This window comes from Manis pentadactyla, chromosome 12 (genome assembly GCF_030020395.1).
Source record: "Manis pentadactyla isolate mManPen7 chromosome 12, mManPen7.hap1, whole genome shotgun sequence".
Taxonomy (NCBI): Eukaryota; Metazoa; Chordata; class Mammalia; order Pholidota; family Manidae; genus Manis; species Manis pentadactyla.
The window spans coordinates 18,637,698-18,656,355 of NC_080030.1; the positions used below are offsets into that span (position 1 = coordinate 18,637,698).

An 18,658-nucleotide genomic window follows, 5' to 3' on the forward strand; every position below is an offset into this window, starting at 1 on the left:
CTCTAGCCGGTCCAAAGCATGAAGCTTGTCTGATTTAGCCCGCTAGCCGCAGTTTGCAGACTCCCGGCCTAGGGCTTAGCGAGCCGGCGCTCCCAGGAAGGCGGGCCTCGGATTGGGCCGGGGAAAGTGGGCGGGGAAGAGGGTGGGGCATCATGAAGGGCAGGCCCAGATTGGCCCACTCCACGACAAAGAACGTTTCGCGTTTTCGGACACTAAACCAATCAGCACGGCGCTGCTGCTTCGCCCCGCCTCGCGCCGGCAAGTGCGCCACGCCTCCCTGCGCGCCCAGCGCTTACTTCCGGGCACAGGCGTGGCGTAACGTCTGAAGGAGGGCAGGTAAGTGGGGGCAGGCTTGAGGGGCGGTCGGGGTAGGGTCGGTGGTACGGCGGCTTCTTCACACGACCTCGGAGCTTCCTAACGAAGACAAGTAGTGCGGGGATCGCGGGGCTCGGTAGTCCTGGGCCGGGTGTCCGAAGCCGCCTCAAATAGCAACTGCTGACCCCTGACCCACACCCCGGGCCCTGGTCGCGACCCCAGCCCTGACTGGAGGCCCAGTCATGCTTGAAGGAGCCTTGAGTTTTCTTCATCTGGAAAATGGAACCAGTTAGCCCCTACCTTTCTGAGTCGTGGTGAAGATTTTGTAAAATGAAGCTTGTAAAACCGTTTGGCATCAGAAATGATTAAAACTACCTACCAGCGTTTAACTCGGCGTCAGGCGCTGTTCTAAGTGCTTCATTTAACTCACTGAATCTTGATAGCAACCTGATGAGGTTGATACTTTTATAAACCCCCTTTTACAGATGAGAAAACTGAGGCTCAGAGAGAGAAGCTATTTGCCTATAGTCAAGCTGCTAAGGAGCAGCAGAGTTAGTATCCCAGTCAAAGCAGTATGCCCAGAACCAATGGGGTTTACAATTACTCTTGACACCATGGACCAGCGGTTTTTATACATCCACCCGTCGTACCGTCCTACCTTGTCATTCACTGGGGTGGTAAAACTATCCTAAGATACCCAGCTCCCATACACGGAATAATTCCTCTCTGCAAGCACCTCCCAGTCATTTCATTCATAGCAACTCCAGAAAATCAGTCCTGTCACCCTCCCTCGCTCTTTTTTTTTTTTTTTTTTTTTATTGAAGGGTAGTTGACAACAGTATTGCATTACATTAGTTTCAGGTGTACAACACAGTGATTCAACATTTATATACATAATTCTAGGTACCAGGTATCACCATACCAAGTTGTTACAATATTTTGACTATATTCCTTATGCTATACATTACATCCCGGTTACTTATTTATTTTACAATTGGAAGTGTGTTTATATATATATATATATATATATATATATATATATTTTTTTTTTTGTGAGGGCATCTCATATTTATTGATCAAATAGTTGTTAACCACAATAAATTTCTGTATGGGGGGTCAATACTCAATGCACAATCATTAATCCACCCCAAGCCTAATTTTCGTCAGTCTCCAATCTTCTGATGCATAACGAACAAATTCTTACATCCTCCCTCGCTCTTTACAGGTGAAGAAATATAGAAATATGTATCAGGGAAGCTCAGACACTGGCTGAGGTCCCCCAACTAGTGAGGAGTGGAGCTGGGATTCAAGCCTGGGGAACTATGACCCCCAAGCCTGGGTGGGCACTTAACTATTTTGTTGGCAAACGCATTTTTAAGTCTGAAGCAGCCTTGGGAAATCTGGTCCAGGGGCACTCTTTACATATGGAGGATCAGAGGTTGAGGGAGTTCAGGGTGATGGCAAGATAGTTTACATCTAGGCTGTGCACCCTGGCTCTGCCTTTGGTCAGCTTCTGACCCTGGGTAAGTTACTTAAGCCCCCATGTCCTCATTCATAAACTGAAGATACAGTAAAAAAACAGTAAAAGAAGCAATGGCGTCAGACTTAGCACAGTGCCATTAGGCACACAGTAACCATTAGAGTGCACAGCTAAGGTGGTAGGAACAATTTGAGAATTCCTTACTGTAGCCCCAGGAGCTGATAAACTACACCCACTGGCCAAAGCCAGGCCACTGTCTGATTTTGTACAACCTGCCAGCTAAAAATAGTTTGAACTCCTAAATGGTTGGGAAAAAAAATCAAAAGGAGAATGTTTTATGACAGATAACAATCATGTGAAATCCAGATTTCAGGGACCATGAATAAAGTTTTGATGGATGCAGCCACACCCATCATTTACATATTGGCTACAGCTGCTTTCTCGCAGAGACGGCAGAGTTGTGTCATTGGGACAGAGTCTGGCCCGCAAAGCCAGAAATATTTACTCTGGCCCTTGATGGGGAAAATTTGCCAATCCTCATCCTTGAATACACTTCAGTCTCTCACAGTGTACCTCTTTAGTGTCACATAGAGCTTTTTAGTTGACCTAGAAGTTTGTCCTCCCAAGACGCAGGGGGAAGCGGCCTCCCCACCCCCCAGTGTAAGGAACCCTGCACCTGAGAACCCGTGTCACCTGCACTGATCCTATGGAACATCCATCAATTTGCAGCGGTTCATTCACCAGCGTTTATCCCATAGAGCATGCTGTGACCTGGCCAGGGAGACAGTCTGTAGACAAGGGAACTGACACAGGGTGATGTGATAGGAAATCCAGGGAAGAAGTGACTTTAGACCAGGTGGTCCAGACAAGTCCTCTGACGAAGAACAGACAGCTGGTGAGGGCTTTCAAGGCAGTTGGCCTGTACCCCTGAAGGCAGGCAGGAGGCCAGTATGACTGGAACAGTGCGAGCACGCAGGAGAAGGGGAACAGGTAGGCTTGAAGAGGCAGGCGGGAGCCCGATGGGCCATGGGAAGGGGTTTAACTTGATTCTCAAGGTGATGGGCATCACTGAAGGGTTTAAGAAGGAGAATATACTTCAGATATATATTTTTAAGAGCTCCTCTGGCCCCTGTGAGAACAGACCATGGGAGTAAAGGGTAGAGCCAGAAGTCCAGGAAGGAGGCAATGCACTGGTCCAGGCCAGGGGGATGGGGACTGTGGAGGGGTGAGAAGTGTCAGCTGTGACACATAGGTTGGATGGAGAGCGGACAGGACACTCTTTCTAAACAGACCCCACTCTGGATGCCTCCTACACCTGCAGAGAGGACTGTCAGAGCTGCCGCCGCCGCATACAACTCCAGGCGTCTTCCCAGGGAAGCCTCCCACCCTCTGCCAGGATCCCCAGAAGGGTGGGCCTGGGCAGTGGGTTGACACCACACATTTGGTGTCATCATTATTTCAGATTGCCTGTGCCAAGGGCGAGGACCAGTAGGCATCTGCCAGTATGGTAAGCAGACATGTTTGTGCTCACTGGGTTTCTCTTCTGGTTTTTATCGAGCCACCAAATCAGCCCCTTCCCTCTCCCAAAAGTCCCCTCCACCCCTCCTCGAGCTCTAAGAAGGTGTTTCCAGACTCTGTACTCAACGATCTTTTGTTGCAGTGGTGTCCAATCTTTGCTGTGTACTCAAATCACCCGGGAAGCTTTTTCCCTTTTTTTCTATCTTTTTAAAAAAATTTTTAATGAGGTGGGAGTCACATAACAAAATTTACCATTTTAAAGTGTATAATTCAATGACAGTACATACACAATGTTGTACACCAGTACCTCTGTCTAGTTCCAGAACATTTCTATCACCCCAAAAAGAGACTGGATCTCTATTAGCTGACAGTCCCTGTCCACACACCCCCAGCCCCTGGCAACCACCAGTGTCCTCCCTGTTCTGGACATTTCACATAAACGTGTCCTTTTTGTATCTGGCTTCTTTTACTTAACATAGTGTTTTCAAGGTTCATCTGTGTTGTAGTATGAATCAGAACTCCATTCCTTTTTATGGCTGAATAATATTCCATTGTGTGGATGGACCACCTTTGGTTTAGTCATCCTTCCATTAATGACCATTTGGCTGGTTTCTGCACTTTGGCTGTTGTGAATAGTGCTGCTAGGAATGCATGCACAAGGATTTCTCTTAACACGTTTTCCGGGTTGCTTTTTAAAAGCTCAGTGTCCGACAGATGGACAGTGACTGTGAAGGGGTATGTCGAGGGGGGGGGCTTGGTGAAGGCAGGAGCCTGGTAAATATAATGTTCTTCATGTAATTGTAGATTAATGATACCAAAATTAAAAAAAAAAAAAGCTCAGTGTCTGAACACCACACCCAGAACAGGTCCTTGTCAGGAGAACCCCTGGGGGTGGAACCAAGGCATCAGTACTTTAGAAACTCCCCAGGTCGTTGTAACTTGCAGCTAAGTTTGAAACCCACTGCTTGGTGGGTCATTAGGCCACTTTAGCGGGTGCCTGCCAGCATTTCAAAAGAGGGACTCCTGCAGCCAGGGTACAGGTTCTCTCAGGAAACCTGTGCTTCAGCTGTATCCCGTGTGTGTTTGCATGACTGCAGCATTAAATACGTCTTGCTGTAAGCCACGGTCCCCCAGAGAGCTGTGAAAGCCATTGCTCTCAGGGAATCTGACCCTCCTGGAGTTTTCCACAGTGACAACAGCGGGTTTTTCTCAGACCTGGAGCCTCGTTCTCCTCTACATAGTGTCCTTTGCCTCCCTCACCCAGGTCCCACCCTGTCAGGCTGCATGAGCAAGTCTCCTGTGGGACCCTCTGAGTCACGTCTCTCTTTTGCTTTCTAGGGTGAAAGGAAAGGTGTGAACAAGTACTACCCTCCGGATTTTAATCCCGAAAAGGTAAGGGGTAGGCTCGTGTCTCCATTCCCACAGTAGCAGAGACCCCATAGGCCAGGGGCCACTGGAGCTGGAGCCTCAGCTGCAGCAGGGTGGACGACCCCCGAGGTCTCGCTGCCTCACGCTGGTCACGTGAGCCTCAGGGCAGTCTTCTCTCCCGCTGGTAAACATGGCTTCCTCAGTGACCTTGCACTCTGTGCCCAGCTTGGCACGTTTCCTGCAGATGTCAGGATCAGGGCGCTCACGCTGGCTGTGGGTCAGATCCCCTTGCTCTCCCAGCTCCAGCCCATCTGACCTCCTCTTTATTCCTCTTGCCTGGAATCTTTTCCTCCTTTTGACAAGGTTCCGTCCCTTCCCTTGGGGCTGTTCTCACAGAGCGCCACCTTGACCACCGTCTTCATTCTCAATCACACCGCCCAGCTTTATTTCTCGTGTGGCCCTTATAACTCCCTGATGTATCATCCATTTATTTGGGTGTTGTCTATCTGCCCCTCTCGGATATCCACTCCCTGGTGGCAGGGACATTCGTCCATCTAGTTCACTCTGTGGCCCCCTTGCAGGTGCTCAGTGAGGGCCTGTGAACCTGCCAGTCCATCCCTGCTCGGTGCTCCTCACAGGTCCCTGTGACTAAGCCTCTTTATACCACTGCTTGTCGCAAGGGGGGAGATAAAGTGACCCCACAGAATCATCGAGGGATTAAAATACTCAATAAACATCAACCAGTATCGTGATTTCCCCTAATCCTCCCAATACCCAGAGGCTTTTACAATCATTGTCCACATTTGACAGAAGAAACCAAGGCTCAGAAGGCAGAAGGGTAGGTCACCCCTCCGCCAAGGGTCACACAGCTTTTTCAGCTCCTAAATGGGGAGGAAAGATTCTAACTTGGATTCCTGATTCCAGCCTCACCTGCTTCACTCACCAAGTCCTCAGTGCCTTCCGTTTTGTTGTTAATACGCACGCAGGGCATAAGAAAGGGGCTTCTCTTGGCCTCATAAGAGAGAGCATGAGCCCCACAGCTCAGCAGTGCTAATCTGCTGCTCATCTTTTCCCCACAGCATGGCTCACTTAACCGATACCACAACAGCCACCCGCTGCGGGAGCGGGCTCGGAAGCTGTCACAGGGCATCCTCATCATCAGGTAAGGCCCTGGCATCACCTAAGGACCCCTGCCCCTTGTGTCACCTGGCATCAATATCAAGGAGAATTCATTGCCCCCTGATTTTGCCCAGCATTCAGGGTCTTCATTCCATAAAGCAGCAAGTCACTGTATCAGTCAGCTGTTGCCGTGTAACAAAACGATAATCATGTATTATGTGTTGCTCAGTCTGGCTCAACTGAATGCTCTGGTGGCCTTAGCTGGGCTTGGCTGACTGGGCTGGGCTGGGCTTTCTCAGGTGACCCAGGGATCACCTGGCTGGGGACTGGCTGGTACAACTGTGCTCTGTTCCACATGTCTCTCGTCCTCCAGCCAGCTAGCCTGAGCGTGTTCACATGTCCATGTCCAGGCTCCAAAAGAGCACAAGTGCAGGCATGCACAGCCTCTTGAGTCCAAGGCCACTACTCTGAGGTGCATTTAGCTTCTTGGCGAGGCATGAAAGGCAGCAGCATGCCATGGTGACTCTCACCTCCTCCCCTCTGCAGCTTGAGGTCAGCTGGCAGGAGAGCAGCATGGCAGGACGGGCCTGGCTGTAGGAATGACCACCATCTTTTATCCTCCCCACATGTATGCCCTTTGCAGTGTGACTGCAGCTGGCATTGTGGACATGGGGACCAGGGAGAGACTGAGTGGACAGGTGCAAATAAGCCACTTTCTGTCTGTGCAGGTTTGAGATGCCGTATAACATCTGGTGCGACGGCTGCAAGAACCACATCGGCATGGGTGAGCTTGCACCTGCCCCTGTGCTCCCCAGCTCACCCCACCCCGGCTACTCAGTCCCGCAGATGGGAGCCTCTTAACTGCTGTTACTGTAAGAGGCTAACTCACCCAGGGGGTGCCCAGCGAGGAGCTGGAGAGAAGACAGGCATCCAGGTGACTGGCAGGCTATGGACGCCTCCTTGCAGAGCAGTGAGGAGGCCTGGCTGTGGATTCAAGTCCTGTCTCTGCCACTCCCTAGCTGGCTGACCCTTGTCGAGAGATTGAGGCCCTGTGTGCCTGTTTACCCACTCGTAAAATTCAGATGGTAGGAGTGTCCCCCTGTGTGGCCTGGAACGTGTAGCACACGGCTCGTGCGGGAGCTCCTAAACCCAGAGTGCCACTGCCCGTGCTGTGACCTTTAGCATCGGGACCGTCGTCAGTGCTGCGGGTGCAGAGGAGGGCAGACATGCGTGGGCCCTTGGCCCTGCACAGACGCTGTGACTTGACCCTCCCAGCTTCCGTTTCCTTCTCTGTAATGTGGAGATCCTCAGCACTGCTTGCAGTTCCTGGCCCAGCAGAGTGTCTCACTCTGTCAGCAGGAGCTGGTGGCTCTTGGCAGGAGGGTCTGGCCCCCCTCACAGGGGCTGCGGAGGTGCAGGAAGAAGGGGCCGGGTCACCCCACTGCTGAGGAGGATGAGGGAACCCCCAACATGTTCCCCCGATCAGACCCAGCCACCAGTGTCTGCCCCACAGGCCACCAGGTGCTCCAGAGACAAAAAGTGGGGCTCAGCCTGACACCACATGTGGGTCCCCCTCAGGGCCCTGGACCAAAGCAACCACCTAGGAAAGGAAAGCTATATATATTATCTAACCAGCAAACAAGAAAAAGAAAAAAATCGAAAAACCCAACCCTTGAAAGCTGAGCACCAGGCCCTGCGCTGAGGGACGCGTGTGTATTATCAGCTCCTGTGGTTCTCACAACAGCCTGTGTGGTAGACCTTATAGCCACCCTGTTCAATAGCTGGGGAAACTGAGGCCCAGAGGACAGAGGCAGCTGGCTTAATGTCATGCAACTAGTAGGTGGTAGAGCCAGGATTCCAACCTGGAACCCTCCCGTTCCCACTCCTCCCCTCTGTGACTTGAGCACCTGTCACATGTGTGGCCCAGGCACCACTCTTTCCTACCTTGAATTTCAGTGTCCTGAGGCGTCTCCCCTGCAGGGAAGCAGAGTACCACCTGTCCACCCCCAGCCCAGGGAAAAGACGCTGGGCACAGCCTGACCACCAGCCTCTGTTCTCTCCCTCTCATTCCAGGTGTTCGTTACAACGCAGAAAAGAAGAAGGTTGGCAATTACTACACAACCCCGATTTACAGGTGAACGTAGCCTGGAGGGATCTCAGAGGGATGCACAGGGTGGCTGCAGCGGGAAGGGGCTAAGAGGAGTGTGAGCAGGAGGGCAGCTGGCACCTTCTTCCTGATGGCAGTTCCTTGAGGATGTGTCTAGAAAACCATCCTGGTCTGTCAATCAGGGCACATCCCTCTGCCTAGACCCGTCCATGGCTCCCACCTTCCTCAGAGTAAAAGCCCGCATCCTCCCCATGACCCACAAGGCCCTGCTGCTCTGCCCTGCCCCTCCCTGCCCTCCTCTCCGCTGTCTCCCTGGCTCCCTCTGCTCCAGCCACAGGGTCTCCTTACTGCCCCTTGCATACCCCGGGAAGGGGCCCTCCTTGGGGAACACTTCCCCAGACACCCAGTGTTGGGGTTCTGCTCCAACACTGTCTCTCAGACCTTTTCTAAAGCAGTGCTCCTTGCCTGACACTCACGTTGCTTGTGCCCTCGCTGCCCACGTGGCCACCACTGAAGCATCAGCTGTTTGGAGAGCAGGTTGGCTTGCTTTCCTGCTGCGCCCCCAGCTGCTGGCGCCCAGCCCTGCCACAGAGCAGCCTAGCTTGGGAGGGTTTGTTGAGAATGAACCAACTCCAGACAGTAGGTCTGTTCTCTGGTGATGGGTCTGTGTCGGTCTCGCCCATGGCCGGACCCCCAGACATGGAGCAGGCGCCCAGTGAACACCTATTGAATGGCCACGCATGTGGATGGATGGAAGCAGGCAGGGGTCACAGTGGGGCCTGGGGCAGCTGCAGGGTCCTGACTCCACCCCCCACCTTTGCAGGTTCCGGATGAAATGCCACCTCTGCGTCAACTACATCGAGATGCAGACGGACCCTGCCAACTGCGACTATGTGATCGTGAGTGGTGCCCAGCGCAAGGAGGAGCGCTGGGACATGGCAGACAATGAGCAGGTGCTGACGACAGGTGAGCGCCGTGGGCGGGCCCCTCAGGCTGACCCCAAGCTGGCACCCGAGCTGGAGCCCCAAAGGCCCAGCCACCCTCTCACCTTGCAGAGCACGAGAAGAAGCAGAAGCTGGAGACAGATGCCATGTTCCGCCTGGAGCATGGTGAGGCTGACCGGAACACGCTCAGGAAGGCCCTCCCCACCCTCAGCCACATCCAGGAGGCCCAGAGCGCCTGGAAGGACGACTTCGCCCTCAACAGCATGCTGCGGAAAAGGTTCCGGGTGAGCAGGGCCCCCGCCCTCTGCCCTGGGTCAGGACCACAGAGGGGCAGGGGGTGCATCTTGAGTCCCCATCATGGGAGGAGGGAGGATATAGGTCCAGCCCTGCCTCGCCATGTCCTAGCTACAGGCATGTCATTTTACCCTCTGAGCCTCAGTTTCCCCATCTGCCACATGGGACCATGTCCCTACCTGAGGGTGCCCATGGGACGGCCCCAGCCCCCAGCCCAGTGGCTCTTTTTAAGCACCTGAGCCCCTTCCCCAGGGGAGCCCTGGCTTGCTGTTCGGCAGACTCTCAAAAGGAAAGAGAGCTTCAAGCCTGACGTGAGGCCCAAACCTACCGTGGGCAGCAGGCAGAGGGCCAGCAAGGCACTGACTTCCTGGTCAGCTCCTAACACGTTTCCTGGGCCCATTCAGCTGTCCGCAAATGAAATGCAAAGATCCGTCAATCCAGCCCAGCGTAATTTCCAAAATCATCCCTGCAGTGCCTGATGGAAGGAACGAACATTGCTCATAATAAAATGTAGTACGCCTAGCTCAGTTTGTACGCGCTCGGACAAGACCCTGGGCCTGCGGGGAGAGGGCTCAGGGGCATGGCCCTCGCTCCGGGACACCCGGGGGCGTTGTAGTCAGTGACCACCGTAGCTACTGAAGCTGTGCCAAAAATATTTGGTGGAGCTACACCCCAGGAAGTCAGAGTCCAGAGCCAGAAGAATATAATTGGGTTTTTCACTGTCTTGGGTGCCCCGCAGGGCACAGGGAAGTCTGCAGGACGTGAGAACCTTCTCCCTCTTCCCTGGCTCAGTGGGGTGTCTTGTGCTCCCAGGCAGGAGCATTCCAGGCCACCCCACCAGACTCTGAACTCTCTTTCCTACAGCTCCTATCTCCTGTCTCTTTTTCTGCTAAATCTGTGATTATTAGAAGGAAAATGCTAGTCTTCTTACTGATAATTTGCTACTGAAAGTGTGTGCCTCCAGCCATGCCTGCGGCCTGGAGACGTGTGTCCCCTGCTTTCTGAGTGTCTCCTCCTGGAGAAGGATCCTCAGACATAACATCTCACCAGCCCCCATGAACCCCTAACCCACCTGGCCCAGGAACTGAAGCATCTCTGTCCTTCCAGGCACCCACACCCCAAAACCTGGAGGGGCCTCAACTCCCCTCTCCCCATGTCCTGTTAGCACATTCTCTCAGGCTCCGACCACCTCCACCCATCATCTCCTGCCTGGACCAGCACAGTCTGGCCCTGGTCTCCAGCTCCAGGCTCCCAGTCTCTTCCCCCACCATAGCCACCAGGGGGCAGCTGTGAACACCTGAATCATTTCAGGTCCCTCTGCTCAGAACCCTCCGTGGCTCCCACTTAAAAGTAGAAGGCAAAGGCCTCCCCATGGCCCACCAGGCCCAAATGATCTAGCCTCCCCCTTGCCACCAACTCCTTCTTCCCCTCACTCATTCTTTCCTGCCACATGGGCTCCCTTGCTGTCTGTCAACCCCTGAAGCACACTTCTGCCTCAGGGTCTTTGCACTGGCTGTTCTCTCTGCCTTAGAACACTTTTCTACCAGATGCCTGCATGAGTTCTTCAATCAGGCGTCTTTTTTCAGATGTGATCTTCTCATAGAGACCTTGCCTGACCCTCCTTCCTACCCCACACCACATTCAAAGGTGAATGGAAACCCTTGCTCACTCCCTACCCCCTTCCTGGCATTCTTTCTCTTCTCACCCACCAGAATGTAAGCTCCATGAGCACAAGGGTCTTTGTCTGCTCGCTGTGTCCCCAGTGTCTAGAACAAGGCCTGGCGCAAGATGGGTGTTCCCTAAGTACTTGTGGAATGGAATAGTGAAGGACCAGCAGGATGCATGCTGATGACAGTTGTGTTTCCTACTTGTCGAGGGACTTCTGGGTCCCAGGCCCTATGTGAGGGAGCCCTTGCACAAACTCGGGAGAGGAGGAAACAGAGCTGGAGAGGTGCCCCCAACTCAGCAGGCAGGGAGGAGGCAGAGCTGTGACACCCACCATCCCTCCCTGCTGTGTTTTCCCCACACAGGAAAAGAAAAAAGCCATACAGGAGGAGGAGGAGCGGGACCAGGCGCTGCAGGCGAAGGCAAGCCTCGCCATCCCTCTGGTGCCAGAGACGGAGGACGACCGGAGGCTGGCTGCCCTGCTCAAGTTCCACACACTAGACTGTGCGTGGGGGGGCCGATGGGGACAGGGGGCGGGGCGGAGAGAGATGGGGTTTTTCAGCCACAAGTGGGCCCTGGCAGGCCAGGGCAGAGGGCAGCCTTCTACCTCCTTCCTCCCCTTTCCTCCCTGCCCCCAGCGTACGAGGACAAGCAGAAACTCAAGCGGACGGAGATCAGCAGCCGCTCCTGGTTCCCCAGCACCCCAGGACCTGGTCACAGCAGCAGCAAAGCTAGCAGCGTTCTGAAGAAACTGGCCCAGAACCACAGGCCTGCGCCAGCCAGCACCCCCATCACTGGGGGGGACCTGGGCATTGTGCGGCGGCGGTCCCGGGAGGTCTCAGAGAGCCCCCAGTGTGCAGCCCTGATCCCCAGGTCCAGAGAGACACACCCAGATGGGACCACCCAGGACAGGCCTGCATCCCCCCAAGACTGCTCTCAGGAGACAGCCGAAACCCTCAAGACCAGTGAGCCTCAGGGGCAGGAGCAGAGATCTCAGGACAGGCCCCAGTCTGAGGATATGCCCCACCTCTGCGCCCTCAGCTCCTCCCTCGTGGCTGACTACTCCGACTCTGAAAGTGAATAAGCCATTCCAGGGGCTGAATATGTGCTCTGGAGGCCAAGACGCACCCAGGAGACCCCTCACAGACTGCAGCCTCCCTCTCCCACCAGCCCTTGGAAAGCTCAGATGCTGCCCCATCCCCAGAGCTCGCCTTCCCACCATGATGGAGTTATTTATTTGGTCCTGGAGAGGGTATTTGTGCCTTGTAGGACCCCTGACATCCCAACATTAAAGCGCTGCTTCTTTACCCCTGCCTCCAGTTACCCAGAGACTGTCCTTTCCCACTCTAGCTCCCAACCAGGTTTGGCAGGCCTCTCAGCATGATGGTGATTCTGGGTCTGCAGCCGTGACCCCAAGCATGGTCCTCATCCAGCATGACATCGACCAGGTAGTGGCTCAGGCTGGCCTGAAATCTGGGCAGACTTCCTGGAGAAGGCAGCACAGGTTGTGTATGAAGGGTGGAAAGGGGACCAGGCAGCAGGAACTATGCAGGGAAGACCAGGCTGGGGGCACACAGGGTGCAAGACCTTTGCCAGACATGGCCAGGCTGGAACACGCAGGTGTGGGCTGTTCATTACTCCCAGCCCTTGGGAATGCCTTCATGAGAAAGGAATGTTGCTTCTTTTGAAGACAACTGGTAAACTGAGTGGAAAATGGCCCCAAAACAGTGGCAAATCCATCAGGAGACATTGTCTAACACTTCTCCCTGAACTTTAGCAAAGGAAGATCATTTCACAAATACTGATAGGACACCTGCAGCTTGCCAGGCATGTCCTCGCCACTGGGATACAGCAATGAATAAAATACGCGGCCCTGAGGCTGAGGTTGCAGTTGAATTCGCAATTCGTTTTGTCTCTCTCGAGGTAGTGGCCTCAGTGGCTGCCCCCAGCCCACCAGCCTTTGCTTCCCATTGGAATAGGAAGGTTTCAGGGCAGCAGTACAAACCCGTTCTTGGAATCCCCAATTAGAGCCTTTCTGTGCATGAGGCCACCAGCAGCGCTCCGGCTGGTGAACTCTGCCATCTGCGGGTGCCCATTTGGAGTTTGGGGGTCGTGCTATGTATGACCCTCCTCTAGTCAGCCTAACGCTAAACACGGGACTGGCATCTAGGAGTTGCCCTATAAACGGTGCCACCTTTGTCGTTCCGGGGGAGGGGGTAGCTATCCTGGGTAGGTCAGGGAGGTGGGTTAGGACCCGCACCGTGGACAGAGGTACCAGAGGGGTTGATGTGCGCGTGCGCTTCCTTCAGGATGCCCGCCCCTAGAACTCCGGCCCCGCCCCCTGCATGCTCCCCGGTTGCTTCCCGCTGCGCTGGCAGGGAGGGGGTGAGCACAGCGGCGAAACCATGTCCCTGGAGGCGATCCGCTATTCGCGGGGTTCACTGCAGATCCTCAACCAGCTGCTGCTGCCCCAACAGAGCCACTACGAGGCGGTGGGCTCGGTGCGCCAGGCCTGGGAGGCCATCCGCGCCATGAAGGTGGGGCCGCGCGGCGGGGCCTAGGTGGGGGGGCACCCACGCCCGCGGGCCCTAAAGCCCCGATCCCTCGTGTCCAGGTGCGCGGCGCCCCCGCCATCGCGCTTGTGGGCTGCCTCAGCCTCTCCGTGGAACTGCAGGAGGGCGCCGGGGGGCCGGGGCTCGCCGCGCTCTTGGCCTTCGTGCGCGATGCGCTGAGCTTCCTCGTCACCGCCCGGCCCACCGCCGTCAACATGGCCCGCGCCGCCCGCGACCTAGCCGACGCTGCAGCCCTGGAGGCGGAGCGCGAAGGCGCCACGGAGGAGGCGGTCCGGGAGAGGTAGGGGGTCCTTGTGCGCGGCGCTGCCCCAAGAGGAGACTGTTAAACTCATTTTTAGTGCACAGTAACCCGTTTAACAGATGTGGAGGCAGAGGCACGGCAGGCTTATTCCAAGGCCACACGGGCAGAGCTAGGAATCGACACCGGGCAGCCCAGCCACGAAATCCTTGCATTCAGTCCCTCGCTCTGATCATGCCCAGACCTGTCCGCCCTTGGAGGTCCTTTTCAGAGCCGTGTCATTCTCCTGGTTTTTGCTTTTAAGTTTTGTTCCTGCCCTCACCCCTTCCCTGCCCTCTTTTCCCACTCTCCTGACTCCACTGCAACTACACCATTACCCTACATGTTTTTTATCCTACTAGGCTCACTCCTGCCTCAGGGCCTTTGTATATGCCATTTCTACAGGCCTGGTATCCACAGAGCTAAATCCTGTCCTTCAGGGTTTCTGGCTTCCCTGCCCCTCATGTAATACAGCTCCTCCCCTGCTCTCTGCCTTTTCCTTCACTTTATTAGCTACGCTGTCTCCCCCGCCCCACTTTATCATCTGTCCCCCGATCCAGTCAGCTCCAGAGGGGCAGAGATTTTTGTCTTGTTCACTGCTGTGCCCCCCAGCACCTGGCATACATGAGGTGCTCAGTAAACATGTTATGCATGAGCAAGTGGTATAACAGGTAGTAACAGCAGAGGATGCAGTCCCCACAGCCTCGAGAGGCTTTGGGAGTGGAAGGGTTAGCCTGGGTCCCAAGGCCTCGTGGCTGGTGCTGAGAGCCCCTTGTCTACCCGCAGAGTGATCCGCTATGCTGAGGACATGCTGGAGAAAGACCTCAAGGACAATCAGAGCATCGGGGACCTGGGAGCCCACCACCTCCTGGAGCGGACAGCCCCTGGGGGTGGCAAGGTGACTGTGCTGACCCACTGTAACACTGGTGCCCTGGCCACTGCTGGCTATGGCACAGCCCTGGGTGAGTGGGTATCCATGGGGGTAGGAGAGGGCCCTTCTTACATGCAAGAGAAAGAAATTCAAACCACTTTATCCACACACACAAAAAATGAATTTATTCTTGTACAGAAACACTTAGGGTATGGCTTCAGGTATGGCTAGATACAGGGGCTCAAGTAGTAGCATTAGGATCCATCTGTCCCTCTTCCTAATCTCTACCCTCCTCTATGGTGGCATCATTCTCATGCTCCACAGGTTGGCAGGGGGGCTGCTGGGGTTCAAATCATGAGGAAAAGAAAGACCCAGCAGTGCCTGAAAAGTCTCTCTATCTCTGGAGCTCTGATGGGACCACCTATCCATCCAGGATCAGCCACTCAATGGGCCCAGCTTGACCCATGTGCCTACAGAGTGGGCAGGAAGTAGACTCCAAGAGGACTGAAGGGAAGGAGGTAGCCCACCAAAGAATGATTGGGGTAGCTTTGACCAGGAGAAAGGGAAAAGGTTTTGAGATCAAGGGCACAGATTCCACTTGACCCTAAATTCCCCAGATTTCCCTACCTGCTTGGGCCCCTCTTTTGTGCTTAGGAACTGAGAACCTGATGGCAAGACAGTGATTCATTCACTCAACAAACATTTATCAAGCCCGCTGTGTGCCCTACTACTCATGCTTGCATGCATTCCTTTATTCATGCAACCCTTATTAACCACCTGCTGTGTGCCCCTCTCTTCATGCCTTTCTTTATTCACTCAACAAACATTACTAAGCACCTACTGTGTGCCAGGCACATTTCTAGATATTGGGGATCCAGCAGTGAACAGAGGAGACAAAATATCTTCCCTTAGAAGCAGGAAAGGTCGAGAAGCAAACATAAGCAAATTACTAACTATATGCATAATGTGTTTGACGGTGGTAAATGCTAAGGAAAAAGAGCTGGGGAAGAGATCAATGGCATGGGAGTTGCTATGGGACATTGAGGGGTTAGGAAAGGCCTCACTAAGAAACTGTTCAAGTACACATGTACTGGGCAGAGGGAACAGCCACTGCAAGGGACCGGAGGTGGGATAGTGCCTGGCGAGTCTTTGGAGAGTCACGCCACTAACCAATGGGCCACCCTGCTCACCTGTCCCTTCCCATCTCATCCTGACCTTCTCCTGGTGGGCTGGGCCCCACAGGTGTGATCCGCTCACTGTACAACCTGGGCCGTCTGGGTCATGCCTTCTGCACAGAAACCCGGCCCTACAACCAGGGAGCCCGGCTGACAGCCTTCGAGCTGGTCTATGAGCAAATCCCCGCCACCCTCATCGCTGACAGCATGGCAGCAGCCGCTATGGCCCACCGGGGTGTGTCAGGTAAGCTGGGGGGGGTGCCGGCAGGCAGCATTGCAGACATCCAGGGCCATGTCGTGACCCTGACATCTCACTCTCCAGCTGTCGTTGTGGGAGCCGACCGTGTGGTTGCCAACGGTGACACAGCCAACAAGGTGGGCACCTACCAGCTGGCCATCGCTGCCAGACACCATGGCATCCCCTTCTACGTGGCTGCCCCCAGCTCCTCGTGTGACCTCCGTCTGGAGACGGGCCAGGAAATTGTCATCGAGGAACGCCCAGGGCAAGAGCTGACTGATGTCAACGGGGTCCGGATTGCAGCGCCTGGTAAGCTTCACCCACTAAGTGGGGCACCACAGTGCCTGGGGCACCTCTGTGTAGGCAACGCTAGCCTCTTCATAGGGAGCAGGTGGCATATGGGGAGTCATCAGCCTTCTGGGGCATAAGCACCTCCTTCAATCCCTTTCTTGGAGTGGAAGCATCTTGGGGGTCAGATGTAAGGTCAGCAGGTACAACTAATAAGTTAGGAGACTTCGAGCAAATTGGCTTACTATTCTCCACCTCAGTTTGCTCACCTAAAGAAGAAATACAGAAATGCCTAGCAGAGTCCCTGCAAAGTGACCCTGAGTTTCTCAGGTTCCGTACGCTGCCTGGCTTTGCAGCTGTGAGCAGGCTGCCTAAGTTCTCTGGTCTCTAAGAGCCCCAGTGTTCATGCCTATAAGATGTGTTATTACCATGACCAACCTCATAAACCCCAGGGCTTTCAGTGAATTAACCCACGTGCCATGGAGAACAGTGCCTGGCCCTTAGTTACTGCTCATGAATTAATTATGATTGAAAACCTTTACAGAAAGGACCAGTTAAGATCCCTTAAGCACTTAAATATAACAAAGCTGCCACCCCATAGTCCAAGGACAGAGTCAAAGTAAAAATAACATTAAGGGGAGGGAAGTTCTAATACTCTGGTTTTCTGCTGTGATTCCTTGAAACTTTGTAAACATAGATACTACTTTGACGTTTTTGTTTCCTCTTTTGTTTTTGGCGCCCCTACCCACCTGGAGGCATATTAGCACTGGTCAAAATCCATAAGACTGTGTAAAGCAGAGTCAGCACCCCCACAACACAAAATAAAACTGGGGACAGACAAGTAACAAGGATGAGGGATACAGGCCAAGAGCACTCTGTGGGACCCATTGGGCCCCAATACTCTGCTCTAGCCACTGGGCACAGGAATGCAGACCCCAAAGGGATGGGTCTGTCCTGGGATTTTTCCAAGAGAAGCTTTATGTATTTTTAAATCTCTCACATTTTGAAAGCTGTCAACTAATTCAGTCATCTTAAAAAATAGTGAGCCACGGAAAGCAGTTACAGGCCACCAGTTTGTAGCTTCTTGTGTGAAAGATTGTTAATCATTTCTGCAAATATTTTTGAACTCCCGATCGATGCTAAGGTTCCATAGATAAAGGAGTGAAGAAAGACACGAAAGTCCTGCCCTCATGGAGCTGACAGACAAGATGATAAACAAAATCACAGTGTGTGTTAGAAGGAGAAAGGGCTGAGGAGAAATAAACAAGGCAAGGAACGATAATGGGAGGCTTTGGTGTGGTGGGGTTTAGACAGGATGATCAGAGAAGTCTTATGAAAAGGTGACATTTGAGTCCTTAAGGAAATGAATCAGTGAGCCTGTGTGTGTCTGAGGCAGAGAGTACAACCTTTGCAAAGGCCTTGACGTGGATTCTTGGAGATTCTTAAAGAGCTCCTGGGAGCAGGCAAAAGTGAGACATACAGATATAAGACTTAGAAACCTTCTTGGATAATGACAACTCAAGAATAGTGGATGTCAGAGTCCATGTCTTCATTCACTTTTGAGGTATGCCTACCCAGATTCCCAAGGATTCCCTAACTTTAAGAACCACCATGGGGGAACAGGTGACAGCAGCTTGAAACATATATGGAACTAATACCTGCCTTCTTGCCTCTCCCTTCCCCTACAGGGATTGGGGTTTGGAATCCTGCCTTTGATGTCACCCCCCACGACCTCATCACCGGCGGCATCATCACGGAGCTGGGTGTCTTTGCCCCTGAAGAGCTCCGGGCAGCCCTAAGTGCCACCATCTCCTGAGGGTGGGGTCCCTAGACAGACCCCAGAAGTAATCAGCCTGACTCTCTATACCTTGTCCCCACTCCCCTAGGTTTTATAGTAAACTGTGTTATATGGCTTGCCTCAAAGCTGACCTTCCCCCAACCACACTTCTTCGTAGAGTAGGGAAAGCAACCAGGGCCTTTGCTTGGCTTTTGAGAGCACAGCAGCTGGAGCCACGCTGCCCAAGTTCAAATCCCAATTCTGCCACTTTATCTGCTCTGTGACCTTAGCGCAGTCATTTCAGCCTCTGCACACGTTTGTCCTTGTGCATAAAGTGGGAACGATAGTACCACCCACCCCACCTAGGTTGCTGCCAGGACTAGAACTAGGCTGATGTCTCAGGTCCAAAAAGCTCAGTAATCAAGATAAGAAATAGATTTGTGCAATATATTTATTTGATCAAAATTACTGCCAAAAAAACCCGGAAGGAACAAAATACTGAAATATTAAATAGAATAGAACTTTGCACTTACTCAACTTGTTACCCTCCCTTGTTCCAATAAAGCTTTGTTTACAACATTAGGCAGCCAGTCTGCAGGCTGTAGTCTGATGATTTTATTTGTTCATATTAAGGTATGATTTTTAAATG

At 53.4% G+C, this 18,658-nt stretch overlaps 2 protein-coding genes across 5 annotated transcripts; both read left to right on the forward strand.

Moving 5' to 3' along the window:
• The first annotated feature begins 239 nt into the window (after positions 1–239).
• On the forward strand, positions 240–12,125 carry YJU2B (YJU2 splicing factor homolog B). Of its 2 annotated transcripts, none has more exons than XM_036879218.2 (10): positions 240–336; positions 3,086–3,302; positions 4,652–4,705; positions 5,761–5,843; positions 6,529–6,584; positions 7,874–7,934; positions 8,731–8,873; positions 8,963–9,135; positions 11,176–11,314; positions 11,449–12,125. In XM_036879218.2, the coding sequence occupies exons 2-10, from the start codon at positions 3,300–3,302 to the stop codon at positions 11,892–11,894; spliced, it is 1,158 nt and encodes a 385-aa protein (XP_036735113.1). In that variant the 5' UTR covers positions 240–336; positions 3,086–3,299; the 3' UTR covers positions 11,895–12,125. The 2 variants fall into 2 exon arrangements, with proteins under 2 accessions (XP_036735113.1, XP_036735116.1); XM_036879221.2 differs by having other exon boundaries at positions 287–336; positions 3,258–3,302.
• A 942-nt stretch (positions 12,126–13,067) lies between these two features.
• Positions 13,068–18,591, forward strand: MRI1 (methylthioribose-1-phosphate isomerase 1). Of its 3 annotated transcripts, XM_036879259.2 has the most exons (7): positions 13,075–13,347; positions 13,425–13,663; positions 14,447–14,622; positions 15,774–15,950; positions 16,029–16,253; positions 17,921–18,051; positions 18,187–18,591. In XM_036879259.2, the coding sequence occupies exons 1-6, from the start codon at positions 13,156–13,158 to the stop codon at positions 18,046–18,048; spliced, it is 1,137 nt and encodes a 378-aa protein (XP_036735154.2). In that variant the 5' UTR covers positions 13,075–13,155; the 3' UTR covers positions 18,049–18,051; positions 18,187–18,591. The 3 variants fall into 3 exon arrangements, with proteins under 3 accessions (XP_057346180.1, XP_036735154.2, XP_057346179.1); XM_057490197.1 differs by having other exon boundaries at positions 13,068–13,347; positions 15,828–15,950; positions 17,921–18,591; XM_057490196.1 differs by having other exon boundaries at positions 17,921–18,591.
• The last annotated feature ends 67 nt before the right edge of the window (positions 18,592–18,658 follow it).

Coding starts and splice junctions, on each gene's coding strand:
- MRI1 (XM_057490196.1), top strand. CDS start 13,156: ATGCTCCCCGGTTGCTTCCCGCTGCGCTGGCAGGGAGGGGGTGAGCAC. Junction 13,348..13,424: donor AGGCCATCCGCGCCATGAAG/GTGGGGCCGCGC, acceptor CCTCGTGTCCAG/GTGCGCGGCGCCCCCGCCAT. Junction 13,664..14,446: donor GAGGAGGCGGTCCGGGAGAG/GTAGGGGGTCCT, acceptor GTCTACCCGCAG/AGTGATCCGCTATGCTGAGG.
- YJU2B (XM_036879218.2), top strand. Junction 8,874..8,962: donor TGAGCAGGTGCTGACGACAG/GTGAGCGCCGTG, acceptor CTCACCTTGCAG/AGCACGAGAAGAAGCAGAAG. Junction 11,315..11,448: donor CAAGTTCCACACACTAGACT/GTGCGTGGGGGG, acceptor CCCTGCCCCCAG/CGTACGAGGACAAGCAGAAA.